The sequence below is a fragment of the Meriones unguiculatus genome, chromosome 4 (assembly GCF_030254825.1).
Source record: "Meriones unguiculatus strain TT.TT164.6M chromosome 4, Bangor_MerUng_6.1, whole genome shotgun sequence".
NCBI classification, from domain to species: Eukaryota; Metazoa; Chordata; class Mammalia; order Rodentia; family Muridae; genus Meriones; species Meriones unguiculatus.
Window position 1 is genome coordinate 72,256,507 of NC_083352.1, and position 17,160 is coordinate 72,273,666.

The 17,160-nt window shown below is 40.0% G+C and overlaps 1 protein-coding gene across 28 annotated transcripts in view; it reads right to left on the minus strand.

Annotated features, from left to right (window-relative positions):
- The window catches only part of Kcnma1 (potassium calcium-activated channel subfamily M alpha 1), a 695,343-nt gene that overhangs the window by 164,306 nt on the left and 513,877 nt on the right, over window positions 1-17,160 (minus strand). For all 28 annotated transcript variants that reach the window (XM_060382122.1, XM_060382121.1, XM_060382116.1 and 25 more), the window contains one exon: window positions 1,196-1,305. In XM_060382122.1, the coding sequence (XP_060238105.1) occupies window positions 1,196-1,305 (110 nt within the window). The remainder of the gene's footprint in view (window positions 1-1,195; window positions 1,306-17,160) is intronic.

Here is a 17,160-nt window from a genome sequence, read left to right on the forward strand (position 1 = left end):
TGGTCTAGAATACCAGTTGGTACATTTAGCTGGCAAGCAGAAAGCACAAAGATGGGGTCTTGTCCCTCAGCTCAGATCCACCTGTTAGCAGTTTTTATCAGTGAGAACATAGATTCGCTTCTGCAAAGGATTCAGGTAGTAGTGGGTCAGGCTTAGGGGTCCACCACTTTTAGAGTTTGTATTCTCATAGGGAATATGCCCCTTGTTTGATTTTACTTCAATTCATACATGATAAGTGGTGAATCTGGGGCTATCGTCATGCCTCAAGGTATACTCTAAAATTCCCAAGACCAGGGCAACAGTTCTTCCAGGGGACTCAGGGTAAGGCCTGCTGCAAGTGCTCTGGGAACTAGTTCAGGTTCTTACTATTTGAGTATGGTAGCTGTTTCAGTGCCCAAAACGACCTTTTGTTAAAAAAAATTAATTTTAATTTTATTAATTACAGTTTATTCACTTTGTATCCTAGCTGTAGCCTCCTCCCCCATCCTCTCCCAATCCCACCCTCCCTCCCTATTCTTCTCCTATGCCTCTCCTCCAGTCCAATGATAGGGGTCTATCTGACCCAAAAAAGACCTTTTTAAGGCCTCATTCTGTACTCTTGGCAACATAGTTCCTCAGTAAGTAGGAAAAGCACTTTTAATGTCTTGGTTAGGAAAATATTAAAATTCCTTTTATTGTGGAACTGGTAAGATTTGATTTTTCTCTATAAAAAGCAGATAAGGGCTGAGAGTGAGGCCCTCGGTTCATTCCCTAGCACGATAGATAGATAAATAGATAGATAGATAGATAGATAGATAGATAGATAGATAGATAGACAGACATAGATAAATGAATAAACTGAAATGAAACAAAATAAAACCAGGGCCACATGAGTTCTTGTCACCTTTCAAAGGCTTCTAACTCACAGTAGTGTTACTTAAGATGTGCAGACAAACTGTAAAAATTGTAAGTTTGTATAAATCAGAGATTCAATCTCAAGATTTTAGGACCTAGAGGATAAATTAGAGCCAGCATAAAACTTGAAGGCAGGAACCTTGTCAAGAAATGTTTGCTGTCCACAAACAGGACTGAGCCCACAGGGACCCCTCACTGAGCGTCAAGTGTCCCAAACAGTGTGAGCAGAGGTGGGAGGCTGTCCTCCAGACCCACCACACATCCCTGAGAGGCAAAGGTCATCCAGTTAACAGTCACTTACTCACAAACAGTAGGGAAGGACAGACCCACGAAGGCACTGGAGAGATATTCTGTGTACATTTCATTGGAGACTCCTTCCAAGTAGTATTTCTGCCATGTGTCCTCCTCAATCTAAGAGAAAAAGGCACAGGAAGAGAGTTTAAAGTACAGCCACAAAGTGACAGAGGGGAGCTGGAGTTACAGCCTTCGTTAAACAAGTAAGTGCAATAGTGACACAATGACCTTCCTGGTGGATAACCTTCTCAGCAGCTAGGAACAAACCCACAGCACCCACTCGAAGCTTCCAATGACCCCAAAGGTACGGAGTTCAGGTAGATTTCCTTGAAAGCACTGCCTTGCTTTAAAAAATATTTAAGTGTGTGTGTGTGTGTGTGTGTGTGTGTGTGTGCATGCATATGTGTGTATAAAACGCCGTGTGACTCTGTGTGTGTGTATGCATGTGTATGAGTGTTTTTTTGTCTATGTCTATGTGAGAGTACGGACATGTGTGTATGTGGGTGTGTATGCCAGAAAGGGTGTTGGATACTGCAGTACTGGAGTTACAGGCAGGTTACCTAGTTTGCTATGCGAGTCCTAGGACCAAACTCTGGTCCTCTTGATTTTGGAGCAGACACTCTGAATGACCGAGACAGGTCTCCAGCCCCTTGATTTGCTTTGAGCCTGCATGATTTCTAAGGCTTATGGGGACATGAGATCCCTCTACAATAATGTTGGACAAGTTGTGGACTGACCCGAATTTCTGGAAAGCAATTTTGCAGGCTTTTTTAAAATTCATGAAACCATATACTCTTTTATACAGGTCTCCCAGGTCAAATATCCACAGTAAAGAAACAAATACTTAGGTAAGATAAAGGTGGAGTTGTGGGCTTGTGCCACCCTTGAAACATGTTTCTACATCACAAGCACATATACATACCTTTTCTATCCATGAAATATTAAAAATAACCATAGGTCACATGGAATTTTAAAAATCAACGAGGAAGCACAATGAAATTTTTCTGTTCTTTTATTGATGTATATCTGCATGTGTGAGTGAATGCCACATGGATGTGGGTACCAGTGGAGACCAGAAGAAGCATCAGATCTGCTGGAGTTACAAGCAGTTGTGAGCCACCCAATGTGGGTCCTGGGAACAGAACTCAAGTCCTTTGGAAGGGTAGCAAGGGCTCTTAACCACGCATTCCTCTGTCCCAGCCTGTGATTTTGTTTTTAAAAGTTCTCTCTGGTTTGATATTTATAGGGCCATATAAAAAGTCTAGAGATATTTATAGCGTAATAGTTTCAATTATTTCTGAGTGGTAGAATACTATTTGTTAAAATAGATTATGTATTGACTGACGACTTTTATACAAGCACCTACACACACATACATGCATTATACTGTATCCACATATTTTTACTTTGGGGGGAAAAACAAGATGTTTTTCTCACCCTACTTAGAATATCACAATAACCAAAGTATAGTTTCTGAAGACACCTAATAAATCAGTATCAGATGGAAGGGGAGGAAGTTCTGCCTTATCAGTGGACTTGGAAAGGGGTAAGGAGGAGATGAAGGAGGGAGGGTGGGTTTGGGAGGGAAAGAGGGAGTGGGATACAGCAGGGAAACAAAGCTAACAAACTGTAACTAATATTAAAAAAATAAAAATTAAAAAAAAAAAACAAAGCCCATTAGCGGCACAAACAGAATTTACAGTTCATGCCCTGAATTACCCCACACAAATATCTCCTGCTAAGAGACAATGTGGTAGGTTGTACATGAACAGAGAGGGTTTGTTATATACAAGTACCCAGTATGGGAACTGCAACCCAGCCCTTCATCAAGGACTCAGAGCTCAAACACGAATGCATTCATGTGAGCAGGCAGCAAAGAGAACCACTGATGTTGAGCTCAGCTGGGAGGGGAGTTCAGAGCAGAAATCATCGCTTCTATTATAGAAAGTAGAAATGTCCCAGGCTACATCTTCTTTCTGTAAATAGTACATGCTGCTCCCCACATTTGTATCCTCACCGTATTTTTAACTGTAATGTACAGACACATTTCCCAGGAGAAAAATGAAGGAATGGGACCAAAAGGACTTAAGGAAAAGGTACCAAAATTAATTTTCTAATCACTCAGCAATCAGTCAACGGCAAAGCATTTCCTGAGGCAACAATTTATCCCCTGGCTGTCACATCAAATGCCAGCTGTCTCCGAAGAGCTCCTAGCAAGATGAGCAGGTGATGTGCTGTAGGTCCTTATTCATCAAACACACAGAGAACCCTCAGTGAGAAAAGAGAATGAGCCACTGGGCTAGCTTGTCTACAGCTCTTATGGTTTTATTTATCCCCCCTTCATGATCTAATTTTTCAACCAGTCTAGTTGAACCTCCCAAGCAAATGGTTTTACACCAAGCCATGGGCAGACAGCCTCACTATCAATGTGCCTTCCAACCAGAACCACGAGCCGTGGCTCCCAGCAAAGTCACTCCTCCCTGATCCCAATTCTGCATGTGTTACTAATGATAGGTCAGGAATGACACCTTTTATTTTTTGTGTTTCCCCTGATTAGAAAGAAACTGTGTTTCTCTAATACTAACAGCTCAGTGTTTAATGTGAAAAATTCAATTCTCCTGGCTGGGGTGTATAACAGCCATGGTGATTTCTGTTCCCAGTGAATTAATGTGCCAATAAGAGCCAAATAATTTTGCAAAAACTACACCCTTACCTTGGGAGCCATACAAATGACCCTGTATGGACATTATCAAATGTCCATCCTTATTTAATTGAAAATAAGTATACTGTCTTCCTTCAAATAGATGCTATTTTATATACCTCAAAAATAAAGAACTGCTTATTATGTTAATAGCTGCAATAAGATGAGATAAGCCATAACATCTACACACTAATATTGCCCCACAGAAGGTAGAAGGTTAGTGTAGCAACTCTCTACTTACTATTTGCCAAAGTCTATCTGAATTCTCAGTGAATACTCCTTCTCTGGTAAGATGCCATTTTAAATCATAGAAATATATAATCAAAACTGGTTAGTAATGTGTGAATGAACACTTGCACATGGATATTACACAGTATGCTGTCCCTGTCAGTTTACAGTGTGTTTTTCTACAACGTTGTGGTGCCATGAACTGACCAACACTATCTTAGACCCCCTAAAAACATATTTATTCTGACAAAAAAGGAAACAGCACACACAGAACATGTCAAACGTTTTACTACAATAATAAACATGAAATCAGAATGTATGGGTGCTTGGCTGACTTGTATGTCGAGTTGTTACTAAAATAACTAGAGTCATTTATACTCATTCCTTAAGAGTGTTGTCACTAGGGAATAGTTGATGGAGTTCTACATGCTCTCAGTTCTAGCTGAAAAGAACAATGTTGAGGTGGTAACAGGACCCCATCATTGGGGTTCTGATTCTCCTCTATTTCCCTCAATGTTCATTGCCCATGGACATATTCTAGTGTTGCTTAAAAGGGCATATGGGTCGGGCATGGTGGTGCACACCTTTAATCCTAACACTCAGGGAGGCAGAGGCAGGCAGATTGCCCTTAGTTTGAGGCCAGCCTGGTCTACAAAGTGAGTCCAGGACAGTGAAGGCTACACAGAGAAATCTTGTCTGGAAAAAAAATGGGGGTGGGAAGGCATATGGGCATGTGGACATTTCATCTCCATTCCTTCTAGCTCTAGTATAATTACAGATCCTTAAAACAACTCACTGAATTAAAAAGCCAAAGGAGAGACGAGCTAGGCCCGCAGGATGCCAACTCACAAAATGGCTGCTTGTGCAGAGTTGTAGGGTGGATACGCTGGTGATAAAGTGAGAGCCAGAGGAAAAAAAGCAGAGACAAAGGATGATTCGCCTTTCCAAAATGTTCTTCCTTCTGGCCAAATGTCTATCAGAGCCATACTCTTTGGATAGTGATGGGGTCAGCAGCCTTTCTGGGAGCTATGCTGGATTTCAAGGTCATCACAATTTGGCATTCTGTTTTTATGGCCTATTTCAGGGCATGATTTCCAGAATGAGGAAACAGAATGAAAGAACCTCAGATTTTTCCAAAGGCTTCAGAGTGATGCAAATTAAAACACATTTTTTGAGATTTGAAGGAATGGCAGGTAAGTGGTTGCTTTGACCTCGAATGAGTAAATAAACAACCCTAAAGATTAACTTGAGATGCACTTGGGCAAGATTTTTTTTATTTATAGATAGAGTAAATTTTATAATCTTAGACATTATAAACGACAACCCATACAAGGCATGCAGAGAAGAATTAATATTAATCACATGCAAAAGCATTTCAATACTTATTATTTCCCCCTATTTTGTTACCCAAGCACAGATTATTTCTGGGGGAGCATGAAGTGCCAAAGAGTTTGAAGGTAAAAGATTTAATAGAAATACTGACATGGAACTTTTTCAAAAGAATAACTATGTAGAAATTACTTAAGATACTATTATCTCTATGACATGAAGCTGGTAATATTTCTGGTATGTAGGATTTTCTTTCTCTCTTGTTTTCCTCTCCAACATAGCAAAGGTGCTTTTGTTTAAGACACATCAAACCATTTTAAAGACTGGCCTATTCATTATCCACCCAAATAGGAATTTGGTTTTGCAATCTTGCTAACAGTTCATAACATCTTCTGCTCCAAATAATAATGTTCTTAAAATCGCACTCGAAATCACTCTAATTGGAGTAGAGGAGCAAGAAGTGATAATTCCCATGAACTGTTGCCCCAGCCACCAGCCTTAGCCCAGCAGGTAAGCCTAGCACCTAGGACTTTCGAAGGAGCCGTTCTCAACACATCTGATGGAAAAGAACCAGAGCTTTGTTTTCATTTCCGAGATGTGTTATTTTGGTAGATCTGAATGTTAAAAAAAATTTTTTTTTTTGAGTAAAAGTGAATTACAAGAGGTAAAAAATGAGAAGGTAAGACACACGTCAAGTAAGGGACCAAAATCTAAAATCACTAGATCCGACTAACATAATCAATCAAACTGTTTCCAGATTCTTACTTCATTTTCTGTCTTATCTCCTGTCAAGTAAGCTACAAACATCTCACAGCACTTGCCCATGGACCATAGGCTGTATTTGAAATTCTACTGGCCCATAATACTGCAACTTCTTATCTTTACTTTCCACACACAACTTCCCTGAAGTTAAAAAGGTGGAGGGGGGGTACATTCAGCTGAGATTACAAGGTGAACTGAACAGAACTTACTACAAGGTATTACTTGGAACCAAGGTGAAGGGTGAGGACATTTTCTGGTAGGCTCTTTTGAAGAAAACATTTTTGTCTTGAGTCTCTACTGCCTGGGACTGTGCATGGTACATAGAAACAGTTTGGTGATATTTTTGAATGAATAAAAAATTGTAGAGTACAGGATTTAACAAAACTAACTTTTTAATTAAATTTGAAACTTTCTGTTTTTATTGTAACATTTCTTAGAATATTTAACTACTAATACGAACTATAAATGTCAAAGAGAGAAACGCTCTCTGTAGCCACAGAACCCTCTATTTCAAGGAATAGGCTGTGGGGATGGAAAATGCTAAGCTAAATGCTTCGCTCTGGTCCCCACGCTGGCACAGTGTCTTCTTCCATCTTCTATCACAACCATATCTCCCTATGGCCATTTTTCATTGTTAAGCTTCTCCCTTACCTGCTGAATTATATGCCACCTTGATTTTTCTTATGTTTCCTGTTATTTCACCTGCTATCATGGACAGTTACAGTCCCTACCATGTGAAAGCAAGTCATGAGCACTAGATAATCCATATCTAATACCTGCATGGTACGTGGTACATAGCAGGTGCTCAGGTTATGTTAGTTGGCCTCTCAGATCATGTGATCCATCAGACATCTGACCAGAGCAGCAATGAAGTGTAAGAGGAACACAAGGCTCTCCCTTGTTAGCTAGCTCCTTACAGAAGGGAAAGGCTGTCTCATTAACTCTGTCATTCGTTAGTAGGGCAAGCAGCATGGTAGTATGCAGCTTGGAAGTGCTCAGTTAGTATTGCTGAGTTGATCTAAGTATGAGAAAACCAGAGAAAGAGACAGAAAGTAGCAGGCACAATTTTTCCAGATGTCTAAGCATAAGTAAGCATGGATAACTTTGTATCATTTAGTGTTGGAGCATGAAATGAACCAATTTTGGCCTCTTGATGCTGTAAAATTCTGCAGTCTTAGGCTTTAGCAAGGAGGTATGTGTAATGGGGTCATTTTGAAACTTCCCAGGAAACTTCTTACCATGAGCAATTATTTTCCAGGAAATGCTGTCATTACACAACTTCTTGGGCTACTTAGCAAGTAGCTTATGGTCTCTAAATCCTAAGATCCAGTGATTTAGAGGCTTGGGGTTGAGAGAAGGAAGGCTCCAGAACCGGTGTTTTAACTGTCCTTCCTTCCTTCTGTGTGTCCTACTTCATTTCTTTGAAGAGAAGTACCACCCTCCTTGCCTCAGCCTATGCCATCTTCCCCAGGGGACTAAGTCCTCTTTGCCTCTCACTGTTCATATTCCAATGTTAACTTGAGCAAAAATTCAAGAGCAACAGACTTATCCCAGGGGAAACTATATTTGGCAATCTCATCACTCCTAAGTTCTGAAAATGAGTTTGCCCCCCCATGCATCTTTAAAAAAAAAAAACTGAGATAAAAGGAAGTTGGACAGAATGAGGCACTTTAATTGGTGTTGGAATTATGATCTTACTTCTGTGTGTTTGTATGTTGTCTACATGTGTTTGAGCACATGTGCAGATGTGCATGAGTGTGCTATGTATGTAGAGCTCAAAGACTGTTGATAACTTGTATCTTCTAAGTCAGTCTCCATGTTATTTTTTTGAGGTTAGATCTCTCCCTGAACCTGGTAGTCATCAATATAGCTAGGCTGGCTGGCCAATGAACTCCAAGGATGTTCTTATATCCACACCTCCATCACTGGGGTTACAAGTGTTCATGATCATACATGGCTGTATTTATCTGTATGTGTGTGTTTGTTTATGTATTTAATGTAAGTCCTAGAAATTAAAACTTGTGTTCTCAGGCTTGTGTGGAAAGCATGCTACTGAATGAGACAGTTCCCTATCCCCTAAGCTTACTTTTGGTGACACAAACCTTTGGTGTGTTTTCTAGGTCATTGAGAAATCTTTTAGTAATTTAGACACTATGATGAAAATCCACTGCTTTTAAGAACAATTTCTTAGCAATGGGTATACCTGGTGTTTTACTTCAAATCTCCTGAGAGACAACCCCCACCCGCACCAAGTCCAGTACTTCCCAAACTCTGATATGCATGTGTCTTGCTCAAGGAATCTTGACAGAATGTAGTTGCAAATGTCACAGTCCCGAGATAAGCTGCTAGGTGATGCTGATGCATAGAGATCACGTTAAGTGGCAAAGTATTATTCTCATAAGCAGAGAAAGAACAAGGGACCAGGAGTCTCCATAATGCCTTTGTGGACTAGAGATAAAAGAGACTCCATTTGCAGCCTACAGGGTTTGAGTTAAAGACAGGAAAAAAATGATACCCATAAAATACGATTGGAGGCAGTTACAGGGAAAGCTTGTACATAATCAGGCACAAGATGGGCCTCCAAGTGTTTGCGTTGTTGTGATAATTAGTCTAAACATTATTTCCAGGGTCCAGATTCATCTAGTTAGTCTCTTGCAATTGATCCGATGACCTCACTAATAGCTCAGTTTCCATCTGTATATGTGCTGTACAGATTCAACAGCAACATAGATGTCTATATTTAATTCAATTAAAAATAAAGTTTCAGAAAATGGCCCTGATTTGCATCCCTAATTTCTATTCAACTTTTCCATTTTAGGACACAGTGTTGAACGTGAGGACAAGGACGCTTGCCAACCCAGTCCCATTTTAGTGACAGCAGGTTCTGGATACTTATGTCTCCTATCGCTATACAATATGGCCTAATAAAGTCGAGCCAAAGAGACTAGATTTCATTTCAGAGCAAAGGGTTTGGTCGTAAAGTTTTGCTTTCTGGCTGAACAGAGCCATTGCAGCCTCAAGCATAAATTGCACTGGTTTTAGGTATCAGGGTGATGGGGAAGCCAAATGGGTTATTTGTGAGCCAGGTATCAAAGGCAGAGTCATCCGGCTTATCATGTACTTGTAATCTGGACCATCTCTTGCCAGTTAGAGAATATTTTCAGAGGAAGATAGAAGTGACTACTAATCAGCCTCACCGTGTAGGCATCTGATTCAGAGAGTGGACATGGGCAGTATACAAATTACTGAAGTATTTAGCTGGCCTTAGCTATTTTCTTTTGGAAGAAAGGTAGCCATAATTCTAAGTGTCCACTGATTGGAGTAATGGAATGGGGATGTGCTTAAGCCTGGGAAAACCCTGGCTTTGAATCCCAGCCTCACTGTTCCTTGGCCAAACTGTATAACCTTTCTTACCTACAAAATGACAGTAGAGCTAGTGCTTGCCCCTACAAAGGCCATTCAAATGAGGTGATACATACAGTGCACCAAGCCTGGCAAATGCATGTGGCATAGTGACAGTGTGTCATTTACTGTCCCTTTGTAGATGTTCTATAAATGTCAGTGGTCATTGTGGATGATCAGTCATAGTGGCACTGGTGGTGGTGATAGGATTATGAAGATCTTCCCGTTGTTCAAATGAACATAAGCTGGGCCTGTGATTCATGACTTTCTATTACTTGGCTGTTGCTAGAGAGGGCTGGACTGTCACTGTTCACTGAATGGATCCTCTGGATTAAGAAGAAACACATTAAACTCTGCAGAAGTGCATCTCACCCTCTGTAGAGTTTCCTAATGGCTACAAGGACACATGATGATGAGAGAGGAGTGATATACTTGGAAAAGGTGACAGACAACCTCCCCAACAGGAGGCATGGCATGGTGGGTGGCCCCGATAAAAGAACACAAGATGGCCTAACCTGGCCTTCGCTGGCATGGATGGTAACCAGGCTAGACTGGCCTAGACTTCCAAAGGGAGCCTAGGTCTAACACGACCTTGCTGGCCTGAATTAAATAGGATGAAGCTGGGTTGAGAGATGATGCTTGCCATCGATTTCAACAGATGCTTCTTCTGCTTCATTTTTATCCCTCATCTCCCTATTAAATGGCCTTAGTCCTTACATCCAGCCTTACTTCCTGGGTTTATGTTAAACTGATACCTGAAAAATCTTCACCCCACATGATGGGCTTGCTAATAAACCAGCAAATTTTCAAACACGGTGGGTGTGTGTATGTATGTGAAGTATGTATGTATGTATGTATGTATGTATGTATGTATATACGTATGTATGTGTGCATGCACATGTGTGTATAAATGTGTATGTGTACATGCATGTGGAGACAAGGAGATAACCTTGGGCATTGTTCCTCAGGTGTGATCTACATTTATTTTGAGACATAGTCTCCCAGTGGCCTGGGACTCACCAAGTGTCTAACTGGCTGGCTGCCAGGCCCAAGTGTCTCCAGGGGTTAGGGCTTTTGTGCCTAGCTAATTTCCCAAGAACCTTAAGCTTTTTCTTTTATTTTGCCAGACAGGTAAAGATCAGAAGCAGAATAATGTACCTAAAATTTCACAGACAAATGCATCTTTGTGCCCATCTTTTGTACCTTGTCTTGCACACCATCCAAATGGCCCACATTTCACAGCAGAAAGGATGTGGGCTGTGGTGATAAACTTGGATACCACCCTCATCTGCAGATACATATTCATGGAGAAACAGGTGTAGACGCACCGAGACCTGTGGGTGATCCATTTTTTTACCAGAAGTCGGTGGCTACCTAACTCCATTCTGAAAAAGGCGTCAGGATTCCTCCTTTGCTGGATCTTTCCTTACTAATCTAATTAGTTACCTTGTTTGTTTGTTTTTGTTTTTTGTTTTGTTTTGTTGTTTTGGTCTTTTTGTTATTTTGTGTTTTTTTTTTTTTGTTTTTTTGTTTTTTTTTTTCCAGAGCTGAGGACCGAACCCAGGGCCTTGCGCTTGCTAGGCAAGCACTCTACCACTGAGTTAAATCCCTAACCCCCTTACTAATCTAATAAAGGAAAATGAAACTGGCCTTCTCATTGGCAAATAAATGTTAGCTGAAACAAGAAAGCAAAGCAAACCCCTTAGGAAATAAAAAAAAAGAGAGAATGAAAAGGAGTGGACCCACTACCCTAAAGACAAATGCTATAAATGTAGAAGCTAGCAATAAACACAGACATATGTAGGAGGACTGTATGAATATGAAATAGCACCCCACTCTCGTGCTGACAAACACCTATTTCCCAGTTGTTGAGGAGGTTTGGGGAGGTTGTTAAAATTTTGAGCTGTGAGGTCTGTCTGAAGTAGGATGTCACTAGGGGAAGGCCCTTGAGAGAGTACCATCCATACCTAGTTCTTGTCAGCCATGCAGTGAACACTTCCCCATAGCATCTTTCTCTACAATTAAGTCCTGCCTGCATACACAGAACTAAGCTATTAGGGACTGAACTCTCAGAAGCCATAAGCCAAAAATCTTAACTTGTTTCTGTTGGATATTCAGTTACAGTGATGGGAAAGGAACCAGCATGCAGAGTGAACTCTAAGACTTCTTACATAGCAGATTTAGTGGGCACAGACATGTGCTCTTTCTCACAGGGTCAGAAATGGCTTGTTTATAAACATGATACGGCAAAAATAAGAAGAAGTATTTCCAACTCACACAATTAATTCCATCTACTTTCCACGCCCTAGTGAGCACAGACTGCAGTCCTCAAGACAGGACAGCAGTATCTCTGTGAACTTGAAACACCTACCAAGGGGACTTGTTGCAGTGAAATACATGTGGCGGTTAATAGTAAAAACTACAAAAAATATCCCCAGTTGAAAAGTTTTATAGAGTGCCGTTTTTCAGCATGGCAGATGGAAGCTTAAATTGATCTCAGCACCTTTTTTACTGATGTCCCAACACTTCTCTAAATCATCCAAAGGGTTTTGCAGCTGAAATAGCCATCTCACATAGTTCTACCAGGAGATATCTTGCTGCCACCTGTCCAGAAGCTTGTCAAGCTTTGATAGACACAGTTTGACCAAAGGAGGTTTAGTTCAAGGGTTCCCCAAAGAGAATGATTATTGACATGCTGCAATGGGTGGTGTTGATAACAATGCAAAAGAGGCAATGTTCTTTTTCTTTTAAAGATGGGGCAAGCAAGAACAGTTTCTAAAGAGTTCCTAGGTTTGGGTGAACTGTTGTAAACACAGTCTACCTGAACTAAGTGCCATAAGTCCCGGACAGAATACTTTTGCAGCTATTTTAAGTGTCTGAAAAATACATAGTAACAAAAAGGCCAAGGAACAAGACTACAGCTGGAAATACCACCAAAGCAACAATGCATTTGTCATTGATTTCCCTGGTATCCTCTGGACTGGCCTCAAAGCAATTCAAACCTGAAAGTGGCCAACATACTGTGAACAGAGAAAGCTCAAGAAGTCTCTATACTGACTCTGGGAACAGGAAAGGAAATGACTCAAACTCGGAGGGAATGAGGGAAATCGGTGTTGTTTTTCCATTCTTTCCAGCCACTTATATTTAAAAAAATATAATTTATTCGCTTTACATCCTAAGTGTAGACTCCTCCTCATCACCTCCTGGTCCCATCCTCCTTTCCTCCTTCCCCACATTCTCCTCCCCTAGTCCTCAGAAATGGATAGCCCTCCTCCTCTATCATCTGACTCCAGCCTATGAAGTCTCATTAAGACTGTCTTCATCCTCTTCCTCTGTGGCCTGGCAAGGTCCCACCATCACCACCAGGGGGAAGTGATCAAAGAACAGGCAACAGAGTCCATGTCAGTGATAGCCCACATAAAGACTAAATTGCCTATTGGCTACATCTGAGCAGGAAGTCTAGGTCCTCTTCATGCATGGCCCTTGGTTGGTGTATCAGTCTCTGCAGGCCTGCATGGACCCAAAATTTTTGGCTATGTTGGTCTTCAAAATTCTTGGCTATGTTGGACAGAGCTCCTGTCCCCTCTAGTTTCTTTTATTCCCCAACTCTTTCCTATGACTCCCTGCACTCTACCCAAAGTTTAGCTAAGAGCCTTAGCATCTGCTTCAATACCCTGATAGGTGGAGTCTTTCAAAGGACATTTATGGTAGGCTCCCATCCTGTTTCCTCTCTCCAACCACTTCCAGTGTCCATTCTATTTGCCCTTCTGAATGAGAATTAAGCTTCCTTCCTAAGGTCCTCCCTGTTATTTAGCTTCTTTAGGTCTGTGGATTTTAGTATGGTTATCCTGTATTATATGGCTAATATCCTCTTACAAGTGGATATTTCCATGGGTGCCTTTCTGGGTTCTGGGATACCTCACTCAGAATGATGTTTTCTAGTTCCATCCATTTGCCTACAAATTTCATGATTTTCTTGTTTTTAAAATCTGAGTGGTAGTCCATTGTGTAAATGTACCTCAATTTCTGTATCCATTCTTCAGTTGAGGAGCATCTAGGTTGTTTCCAAATTCTGGATATTAAGAGTAAAGCTGTTATGAACATAGCTGAGCAAATGTCCTTGCTGTATGATGGAATGTTTTCAGGTCTATGCCCAGAAGTGTTACAGGTGGGTCTTGAGGTAGCACTATTTCCAATTGTCTGAAAAAGCTCCAGATTTATTTCCAAAGTGGTTGTACAATTTTGCACTCCTACCAGCAGTGGAGGAGTGCTCCCTTTTCTCTACACCCTCACCAGCATGTGCTGTCACTTGAGTTTTTTGTCATTCTGATAGGTGTAAGATAGTGTAAGAGTCATTTTGATTTTCCAGCTACTTATTTTTGTGCCCTGAACCCAGGCTATTCAAAGGAGACAGTAGCATTTGTGGAAAAAACAAAAACAAAAAGCAAAAAACAAGCCAGAAGAAGGTTAAATGAGATAGAAGGGTCGTTCATGAGACCTTGGTCTCAGTAGAGTGAAAATGAAGCCCTGTTGCTTCTTGTTGCTCCCTCTCTTTCTATTAGTGAACCCCAAATGTAGAAAGTCTGCAACACAATGAAATATCTAAAATCTCACCTGTTTCCTGGGTAGAGAATAAAAGAAGGAAGGACCCATAGAATCTGAAGATGCTGCAGCGATTAAAGAGAAAGATCTCAGAAAAGCAGCCCCACAGAACTACTTATGAGCTTGCAGTTCACTCTGTCTTACACCAGGAGACCCTCAGTGGATATAGACTTGAGAAAGAAAGCATCACCCCGAGTCTGACAGGCAAATCCAAACAGTACATCTAAGCCTTTAAGATAAAAAACAAAACAAACAAACAAACAAAAAACAGGAATTCACAACACACAGAATTCTGAGAAACACTTGTAGCCTAAATCAAACTCAATTAGATGTTGACCAAGATTAACAAGAATCTTAACAAGATTCAGAGATTGATAATAAAATAATACAAATATCTAGGATACAATAAAAAGTAAGAATAACCAAGAAAAATTGTAACCAAGCTATCATGGGAAGACAATTGGCAAGTGTCAATATTTCCATGCCAAAAAAGCACTGGAATGAGCTGATAACTCATCACTCACAGAAATGTTCTAAAGGAGATTATATTTGTAAAATGATGATGATGATAAAAAGGCAAAAAAAAAACACCTTAGTAAAGAAAGAAGTGTGGGATGAAGAAAAGGGTCACAAGTTAAGAGTGCTTGCTATATAATCATAAAGACTAGAGTTCAGGTTCCAGCACCATGAAACAAGCTGAACATTACAAATGAGATAGCAGAAAGGGACAGAGACAAGAGGATCACTGGGGCTTGCTTCATTCCAGCCTACCCAAAAATATAAGTTCCAGGTTAAGGAAGAGACTATATCTGAAAGAAAATAGGTAGAGAGTGACAGAGAAGAACACTCAGTGCCATGTCTGGTCTTTGCTTGTATTTACAGGCTTGTGCATATATTCATATATATATTCATAAATAATGAATAAATAAATAAATAAGCAAATATTAAATGCTCATAAAGAATAGAATAGAAAATTCAGAATTGAAAAACACCATCACTAAAATATTAACTGGATGGATTTGACAGCATGAAGATGGTAGACGGTATCAATTAATTTAAATATAAATTTTGTAGTTTGAGCAACAGAAAAAAAGTATTTGAAAAATTCAAACAGAAAGTTTAAGTCTTGTGGAACATAAAAAAAAGAAAAGATAAGCTCCATCCTTCTCGACCTGGGTGTGCTAAGAGCCAGAGAGGGATGGTACAGGGAAGAGCGACCAACACCAAGTTTCACCAAAAGAGAACCGCAAGAAGAAGGAGCTAGAAGAATATGCCCAGACACATTAGAAAGACAACAGAAACTTGGAGAAAAGAGGGACCTGAATGGATTCACAGGCTAAGAAGTAGTAGAGGACTAGGGACTTCTCACCACAAACCAAAGAAACAAGAAGAACATTTCTTAAAGACCTGGAAGATAAAAACTAGAGAATTCTACCTTCACCAAAAATGTTCTCTGGGAATGTAGCTGACCTAAAGGCCCTCTCAGGAAAAGGAGGACAGAGCCCGCTGCTCAGAGAGGCTCTAACAGAACTCACTGTCAATGCTGATGGAATGGGAATGACAGCAGAAGAGTTGGGCCACCAGCAAAATACAGAAGCATGGAGATCATAAGCTTTGGGATGAATCCAGAAGGCTGCAATCCAAAAGACTTGATGAATGATATAACATCACTCAAGCAGGTAACACCGATGCATAATGCACAAAACTAATAGAGATGATGAGGGTTAGGACTGATAAAGTTTTATACTACATGTGAACAGGTACATGTAAGTAGGCTAGGTATGTGAGAGAAAACACTGACAAAATACAGCATTAAAATTCTGGACTAAAAACAGTCACTAATAATTGTAGGGCTGATCTATATAATGGCTACATAAGATGTGTAATGTTTATGTGTGCCATTATTAAAAATGGGTACACATTCTCATATTTATTCACTGTATTAATAAATAGTTAATTAAAATAACCTTTAAGACAGTGTCCAAATAACCTCAAATAGAGGAGGAGCACTAAAACACAGGAACTAATCAGAAAGCAACTAATAAAGTATTCAGAACAAATCCAAAAATACTACTTTAAAGTTATAAATAAATGGATTAACACCACCCATGGATAAACAAAGATTTAGAGAATGGGCTTTGTAAAAAATAATCTACCTATGGGGTGTATAAGATAAAATAACTTAGAATTTATTGATGTAGTTGGGTTAAAATGAAATCAAAAGGGAAAAGATATGCATTTGGGCATGAGAGAATGCAGTTCACAGGTGGAACATTTACCTGGCATGTTTTAGAACATCAATCCAAAAAGAGAGAGGAGAAAGACATTTTCAACCAAGCACTCGAGAATAAAAGGTTTTGTGCCTACAGGAACTAATATCTGAAGTATTCTTCAAAACAAAATTAACAAGAATAAATGGAGACAAAGTTTTATGAGGAAACAGAAAGTTCATCAAAACAACCCAAGTTAAATGTCCCTAAACTGGAAACTCCCAAGTGCTCCAAAATCTGAAAGATATGACATTATGGGAAGAAAAATGAAATCTACCCCATGAAATTCTTTCCTGTCCAGAATCAACTGACAACTAAATTAAATTGCCTTTGTGTCATATGTGTAAAATACATGTCAAACATAAGTGAATTCTATGATTTCATTTGAATCTCACCACCAAGATATTTCACCATGTATGTACTAGTATTCTAAAATCTGGGGGTTGGGGGTGGGGATGCAGTGCTCTTTTGACACCACACTGGAAAATAAGCAATGAACTTCTAAATGTCTCATGAACCAAACTGTACTAGGGTGAGTATGTACCTGTATTAGTTGTTTTCTCATGGGTGTGACAGAAATCCTGGCCAAAGCAACCTGAAGAAGGACAGGTTGACTTGGGCTTAAGGTATGAGGAGATATAAGTGGTGTAGACATTTTGAATAACGATTGGCAATTTC